This window comes from Phocoena phocoena, chromosome 1 (genome assembly GCF_963924675.1).
Source record: "Phocoena phocoena chromosome 1, mPhoPho1.1, whole genome shotgun sequence".
NCBI lineage: Eukaryota > Metazoa > Chordata > Mammalia > Artiodactyla > Phocoenidae > Phocoena > Phocoena phocoena.
The window spans coordinates 37265179-37273995 of NC_089219.1; the positions used below are offsets into that span (position 1 = coordinate 37265179).

Below are 8817 nucleotides of genomic sequence, written 5' to 3' on the forward strand. Positions count from 1 at the left end.
TCTGAACCATATTAACTTGGGGTTTGGAAAAAGGTTAAGACATGGTTCATATGCTTTCAGGGTTCCCTATTTCTTTTTCTTTTATATCTTTATTTTATTTCTTTACAAATTAAAGATGCATTGAAAAATAAACCAATAAAGAGAAATAAGAGGTCCAGAGCAGGGGTATCCCAGGCTGGGAGCAGGTGAGCCTGGCCACCATCAAGGCTAGCCCTTGTCCTGTCCCAGCCAGTTTGGGTTGGAAGATAACTGTCAGCCACTCTGTCAATACCAAAGCCCAAGTGGTGTCCAGGCAGGAGAGACCTGCTCCAGGCACCTCTGCCTCTCTCCTCAAGAACCCCCAGCTTGGAGAAGCAGTGTTTCCAGTAGGAGCTCAGAGTGGGAAATGGGCTGGCTCTGTGAGGTATTGCAAGTTGATGATCAGACTCCCTACAGAACCATTCAGTGTTGGGGCCTCTCCAGCTGGAAAGAAGGCTGGTATCTCTCCCAGATCTTAATTTATTTTGTAACTCAGTTCCCAGACTTATTCATCCCTGACAATGCATCTCTATCCATGGGGTGATCACCAATCATTGCAGGAGAGAGAAAGAAGAGTGGAAGCAGAGAGGGAAGCTAATCAACCACTCTGATGTTGCTGCTGACTTCCAGGCCCAAGAAGGACAGATCATTTTTCTCTCCACCACCTATGGTCTATACCCCAGCTCTTGTGCCATGTGTATGTTTTATCCCTAATAGAGGAAGCTGTTGCTAACACAGAGCTAAATTAGCAGGCCCTCCCCCTGTAGTAATCCTGGGATCCCCACTCCTTCCTGCCTGCCCCTCTCTTCTTGAAGGCTGGTCCAAAGGGGCACATAAAATTGCCAGGGTCTGAGTGCCTCCAAACTCCCCCAACACCAAATCACATAAAGTGAACTGAGAAAATACATGCATTACCACAGGAAAAGCAAGATAAAGTGATGGGATTAGGGGCACCTTCCATCAGTAGGACATGACAGAGTGGTAGGATACTTCAGCCTAGAAAAGAAAGTATCTCCTTAAACTTCCCCCTCCCAGCAAAGAGACTGAGGTCAGCTTACATGACTTATAAGATATGCAACTGTCCAGATTTCTCTGCTCTCCTGGGGTACTTTCTGGAAGCTGGCCTAGGACCCTATTCTGTTTACCCACTTACTCTAGCTCAGTAGCTGCTGAACTTCCTTGTACATATGACAGAGAAAGTCCATGCAAGGTGCCCCTCAGCTCAGGCTCTTGTTTTCCACCAGGATGAGCTTGTACAGCATCTCCAGTTTGTCCTCCTGTTTCTCCATGATAAGCTTCAAGCACTGAGCTCTTTATGCCCTTAAGCTATCAGCGAGGTCTCATACCTTCTTGTACAGTGGATGATGCAGAACTGGCAGAACACTCAAGCCACTGGTGATCTGACTGAAGGAGGAGATGCTGAAGAGGCTCTGGACAACTGAGGGTTACCTATTTCTATACACGAGTTATAAATGCTATGCATGAAAAAAATTCCACAGTAATCTGTTCATCCATGCATGTACCCTGAGTGCTATATTGCACAGTTATCATTTTTTATAAAGAAGGATGACAGGTTTAACCTTTAAATGACCACTTATTTGTCAAAAAAGTCCCACATGTGTTAAAAATGTTAAATAATCATCATGCAAATTGAATCAATTAAATTGAAATAATGCTTACCTAATAAAGTGAATTTGGTGATTTCTAATTTAAGCTATATCCAACATATAAGTTTAAAATTCACATGAAACTCTGTTATGTAACAAAAAACAAGCATGAGAAGCTGTTATGAGTTGAATTGTGTCCTCCAAAATTGGTATGTTGAAGTCCTAATCCCCAGTACCTCAGAACGTGATATATTTTTTGGAAATAGGGTCGTTGCACATGTAATTAGGTAAAATGAGCTTATACTGGAGCAGTGTAGGCCCCTAATCCAATAATCCATGTCCTTATAAAATGGCCATGTGAAGACAGAGATACATAGGAAGAACGCCTGTGACAAAGAAGGCAGAGATTGGAGTTATGCAGTTGTATACCAAGGAATGCCAAAGACTCCTGGCAAACCACCAGAAGCTAGCAAGAGGCAAGGAAGGATTTCCCCATCGGTTTCAGAGGGAGCATGACCCTGCCGATACCTTGATTTCAGACTTCCAGCCTCCAGAACTGTGAGACAGTAAATTTCTGTTGTTTTAAGCCACGCAGTTTGTGGCAGTTTGTTACAGCAGCCATAGGAAACTACTACAGCATTTTCAGTATTTCTCTTATACATTAATTTACTGACATATTAACATCTTGATTTTTAAAAATTATTTTCTAAAATAATACAGTAAATGTGACTTTTGGGGGTATAGCGGTATACATTTTAACACGTGTGTGTATATATATAGCCATCAACCATAAGATACTGACGGTTAATGTCTTGATTTTTTTTTTAATATTTTATTTATTTATCTATCTGGCTGCACCAGGTCTTAGTTGCAGCACGTGGGACTTTTAGTTGTGGCATGCGGATCTTCTTGGTTGTGGCATGCGGGGTCTTTAGTTGTGGCATGTAGGATCTAGTTCCCTGACCAGGGATCGAACCTAGGCCCCCTGCATTGGGGACACAGAGTCTTAGTCACTGGACCACCAGGGAAGTCTCAGTGTCTTGATTTTTAATAGCCATTACTGAAACAAGAGCAAAGAAATTGTTTCACATAGGCTTACTTAAGTAAATTTCCAGCCCTTTCACTTCAAAATTTAGACTTTGTATTCACATTCAATAATATATTTTTTTAATTCCTAAAATAAAGATAACCTCTAAAAGTCCACTATCTTTAGTTTATTCATTATCTTTAAAATCTAAAGCTCTATTCCTTGAGAAAGTCACTTTCAATAAGAATTCATCTGAAGTTTTGAAGAAACTGATAAATCACCATTCTTCACATAAAACAGACAGTCAACGTAAAAGATACACACTGTTGCAACGTTCATACCACTTACTGTTATCAGTCTATTATATGCGCAAGTATGGAGTTTTCCCCATGTCTTCTAACACTGCATTCATTATAAAAATTCATGTCTCTCTCTCTTAGTTTTAGAATACTGGGAAGTCTGTTTTTAAACTTCTAAACAGTCACTATTCAACAAGCTTTTTTTTACCAAAGTATACTTAATTTACAATGTTATGTTAGTTTCAAGTGTACAGCAAAGCAATTCAGTTATACACACGAACATATATAGTCTTTTTCATATTCTCTTCCATTATAGGTTATTACAAGATATTGTATATAGTTCCCTGTGCTATTACAGGAGGTCCTCGTTGTCTACCAACTTTATATACAGTAGTCTGTAATGTTAACCCCAAACTCCTAATTTGTCTCTCCCCCCAACCCCCACTATCCCTTTTGGTAACCGTAAGTTTGTTTTCTATGTCTGTGAGTCTATTTCAGTTTTGTAAATAAGTTCATTTGTATCATTTTTTCAGATTCCACATATAAGTGAAATCATATGATATTTGTCTTTCTCTGTCTGACTTACTTCACTTAGTATGATAATCTCTAGGTCCATCCATGTTGCTGCAAATGGCATTATTTCATTCTTTTTTATGGCTGAGTAATATTCCATTGTATATATGTGCCATATCTTCTTTATTCATCTGTCGATGGGCATTTAGGTTGCTCCCATAACCTGGCCATTGTAAATACTGCTGCAATGAACATTGGAGTGCATGTGTCTTTTTAAATTATGGTTTTCTCTGGGTATATGCCCACTAGTGGTATTGCTGGATCATATGGTAAATCCATTTTTAGTTCTTTAAGGAACCTCCATACTGTTCTCCATAGTGGCGGCACCAATTTACATTCCCACCAATAGTGTAAGAGGGTCCCTTTCTCTTCAGAGCCTCTCCAGCATTTATTATTTGTAGACTTTTTAATTATGGCCATTCTGACTGGTGTGAGGTGATACCTCATTGTAGCTTTCATTTGCATTTCTCTAATAATTATCGATATTGAGCATCTTTTCATGTGCCTGTTGGCCATCTGTATGTCTTCTTTGGAGAAATGTTTATTTAGGTCTTCTGCCCATTTTTCGACTGGGCTTTTTGTTTTTTTGATATTGAGCTGTTTGTATATTTTGGAAATTAACAAACATTTACTAAATATTAAGATGTGTGTGTGAGGCACTGTGGTGGAGGAGGAAGGAGAGACTTCATTGATCAAAAAAATAAGTAAAAGAGCAATGTGATTTTAAAACTTGGTAAGTTTCTACTCTAAAAAATGTTACCACTTATCTTTAAAGGTATGCAGCTGCTTTCCCTGCTGGAATATCTCACATATAAGTAAGTCATTTTTCCCCACATGGAAATTTTATTATGATTTTATATCTATTCTAACTTATACACAATGCTATAAAGCTTTTTAGATGAGGATATCTTTTGTTCCCCTAAATAATAGAGATTAAAAACAAATTATATATAAAAATCAATACCTATAATACTTGTTACTGCTGTATTTCACAAAAGTTTGTACTACAGAAAAATTTCATAGATGTTTATTGATAATATATACATGCTCATAATTATAAACTTACTAGTTAACGTTTAAGCTATGGATAACTTCCTGAAATGGACCTTTTTATTATTATCAACTTTGTAATTACACTTCTTCCACATAAAGTAGTACTTAGCATTGTGGCTCTAGTCTTGAAGACTATCCACATACAAATTATGTGTTTATTAGAAAACATGTAGGCTAAAAATATGGGGCTCAACTGTCAGAATCTATGATAATTTCTGGATATTTATATAATTAAGAAATACCAGCACTGAAGGACCCTGTATGCCTTTATCCAATTTTTGAAAATCTAAATATTCAAATAAATATAATATTTCTGCATACAAGAGAAAAACTGTTAATGCTTCTTTTCCCTCAATCAATTCAGATTTCCCTGAGAAGACACAAACCTCCTTTAAGTTTTACCAAACACAGAGAAATCCATTTAAAATATGATGGATAGCGAAAAAGGGTCAACATCTTAAAATTATTAGTAAATTATAGTTGTACCATTCTTATAACATCTGCAGATTCCTGAGTGAGTATTTTCCCAAGGTTTATACTACCACTATTTCCATGGGCTTCTTAAACAGGTTAAAAATGCAGATGCTTAAAACACCTTAACTCTATTACCCTCATAATACTGAGAGATCAGAAAAGTCTATTCACAGAGCTTCAAGCTTACAGACGTCCATGAAAACACTAATTTACAATTTTCCCCTTTTAAAAGGAACAATACTTCTGATTCAGTACTGTCATGGAAAAGAAATGTATCCTTTGAGCATAACAACCTAGTCCTCCCATTTGCTTACATCAAGCTGGGAAAGTTTTAGTTCATACCAAATCTGATGTTTTCTACAGAGCATTTGCTTTTCAACCAGGCCATGACTCCCTATTACCAGATTCCATGTGGAAAGTAATCAGAAGTTACCGAATTTAATATACCTACACTTTGTACAAGTTTTTGTTGTTGTCTAATTTTTTTTCCTTCAAATTTTGTGTTGTGCTGTTCTCTTTAATTTTATTTATTTTAAGGTATTCTTGTTTTCCTTATTTAAATACCCTTATGAATCTTTTCTTTAAAAGATGTTGTTATAGAAATACCCTAACATCCCTTCCTTCCTAAAGTATCAGCCTTTAGTAACTTCCCAATTCTGAGGTTACAACTATGGCTTGGACACAGTAAGGAAATATGTAGAATTTTTATTAATACCACTGAGTAATTATATTGAGTTTGAAGTGAAGTTATAAAGTGAAGAACATGATTACCATCTTTCTACATACAAATCACTTTTTCACTCATCTCTTGGCAATACTTTTATAAAACCTATCATCTAGATTAAGTCACATACTCACATTTTAGGTTTAAGAGATGAGGGATGGGTCTCTAACTTTACATATTAAAAGATGGTTCATGCCAAGATACAGAACTCAGAATGATAGAGAATGGAACATCCTTCTCTTCCACACTTACTAGCATAAATTAAAGTCAGAAAAATAAAGATTACACAGCTCATGGTTCTCAAATAGCATTACTTAAAAGTGATTAATTCATTCTCCTACCTTCATCTATGAAATCCAAAGAGTCAGAAAATATGCTTATATATGTCCTTTCTCCAGTCCCGAAAACTATCATACAAGAGCTCATCACCCTAATAAGCATGCCAGCTATCTTATTATAAAAGAAAAATATCTGATTTAAACATGACCTGGATCACCCACAAAATCTGATTTCATTTGTAACTTGACATTATAGTCACTTTCAAAATATATACCTCTTTAAACCTCTTCCTCTCTCTCATCTGCCCCCCCCAAAGTTTGAAAATTCTTTCAAACCCAATATTTCTTACTATAAAATGACCACTTAAATTGACACTTTTCAATTCAAAATATTTTAAACAAGAATCTTAAAAGTTAACTGATAGAAACTCATACAAAGAATAAGGTCTACAGACGAATAAAGAAATGCCTATATTCATTTTCATGTTTTCAGTATTAAAGCTGTACACCTTAATTATCTGATTATTCAATTAATTATTTCAAAAATACACACAAACACACAAAGGACTAGCCTCAAATAAACAAAACTTTCTCAACTTACTGTCACTATATTCTGACACAGGATAAATTCAGATAAATTTACACTTCACATTTGCAAAACAAATTGTGGTATATGTTGTTTTAAAAAGAAACACAGGGTTCAGTGACTCTCAATAATAAGAAGTAGACTACCTTATATGAAACACCACAAGGTACTACTCTTAAAATGAAAAGAAAATTTCAAATATGTCAGTTTTACCTGGGGAGAAGACAGCTAGATGTCTAGGGTTCCTGTGTATGTGTGTTCCTGTGCTTGTTTAATTCTAAAAACAACCTCTCTCCAACTCCTTTCAAAAATCAATATTTTTTCAATAAATATGAGCATATACTGTACAATAAAATGCATAAAGATAAGATGCACTTCCAAAATGCTATAACAGTCCAAATAGAAAAAAAAAAATCAGTGTTTTAATTTCCCACATAGCAAGTCAATGTTAAACAATGTCATTTTTTTCCCTTTCTTCCTAACCATTCCACAAATCAGGACTACTGTATTTGTATATTTAATAAGATGAACAAACTGACTAGAAGCTCTGGAGGAGTACAAGAGAAAGAAATCCTTTTCATTTTCCCACAAACAAAAAGATAAAACAAAAGCAAATATGAAGACTTGTTAAATGAGAAGCATTTGAAAAACCCAATATGACCAGCTTTTGATTTACCCCAGTCTGACAAGGAAGATAGACCCCACCCCCACTCCAGATTGTGCCTTTTTTTTTTCCTTGGGTGGGAGTGTGGAAAAGAGAAGCTGTCACATTTCCATCTTCGGTTATTGTTAAGTCCACAGCCTAGATTCCCAAGTATCACTGGTCCAGGGGGGGAAATATTAAAGCAGGTAATTAAAATTGTCTGAAATGCACAGTATTTTGTTGATTTTTTCCATTTTTAAAGTTAATTATACCCAGCTTCAATCTGCGAAGACTAGATTGACAGCCTGTCCCTCAAACATTCCCTGCAAGACCGCTTGCTCCAGATTCACTAACAATTCTCTCCTCTCTAAACTTAAATTAGAAAAACGCATTTCAGAAATTATTACATCCAGAAAGCCATACCTCCCCATCCTTCTTGCCTTGGCCTGGGGTGTAGAACGAAGAGTAAAAAAGAGATCTATTCGCTCTTCAAACAAAAAGAAAAGCGGGCACTGGGCTGGTGGAGGAAAGAGCAGCAGTGGACCTGAACGAAATGTTAAGAAAAGTTTTTTATGTGACTAGTTTGTCCTTTCACCGGAGAACAGGAGTTGGGCAGAAAGCCGGGGTCTTGGCCCTGGGCTTGTGCAAAGAGAAGGCACCTGCGGAAGAGGAAGCCGGGGACCCGAGAGGAGTCAAGCGAGCACCTACCGACTTGCAGCACATTCTCCACGGAGCCGCTGTCCAGCAGACGGATGCCCCGGCGGAACGGTAGCCCCTCGCCAGCACCGCCACCGGCGGCTCCTGCCCCTGAGCCCAGTCCTGGGGACGCCCCCGCCGCGCCGGCCCCGGGGGCGGAGCCGGCCGGAGCGGCGGCCCCGGGGGGTGGCGGCGGCCCCTCCTCGGCCGGCGAAGCCCCCGCGGCGCCACCAGCCGAGCCGGCGCCAGGGCCGCCGCGGTACTGGAAGCTGGAGTACATGCAGATCTCCCGCTCATTCCGCGGAAAGGACCAGTAGACGATGCGGCGCTGCACGGGCTCCGGGATCCGCTCGAAGCGCTCCTCCACCCGCTCGTACGCCCACTTTTCCGCAACCGTCTTGGCGGCACAGTCCAGCAAGGACTCGGGCTGCAGGTGGGGGCGGGCCCCCAGGGGCAGGCAGCTGCCGCCGACGCCCCCCACCCCGCCGCCGGCCGCCCCGGGCGAACCGCGAGGGTGGTGAGCCTGCGGACTGGGCCACGAGCACAGGCGCTTGGCCGGAGAGACCGGCGGTGGCGAGAGCAGCTCCTCTCGCTCACCTCCTTCCGCCATTGCTGGGGACTGACTGACTGACTGAGGCGGCGGCAGCGGCAGCGGCAGCAGCGGCGGCTGCACCGGCTGCTGCGGAGACCCTGGCCACGGCCACGCGCCCCGCGCAAGCGCCCAGCTGCGGCGCCGGGGGGGGGGGGGGGGGAGGGGCGGGGCGAGCAAACCCGCGAGGCTGCCGGCCTGAGTGTGGAGTCTAGGCCGGTCCGGTGCGCGCTCCGCGAGGGCCGACGGG

The 8817-nt window shown here is 40.3% G+C and overlaps 1 protein-coding gene across 1 annotated transcript in view; it reads right to left on the bottom strand.

Moving 5' to 3' along the window:
* The window catches only part of ZSWIM5 (zinc finger SWIM-type containing 5), a 260586-nt gene extending 251998 nt beyond the window's left edge, over positions 1 to 8588 (bottom strand). Inside the window, exon 1 of the mRNA XM_065888480.1 lies at positions 7991 to 8588. Coding sequence (XP_065744552.1) covers positions 7991 to 8588 — 598 coding nt within the window. The remainder of the gene's footprint in view (positions 1 to 7990) is intronic.
* Positions 8589 to 8817: the final 229 nt, after the last annotated feature.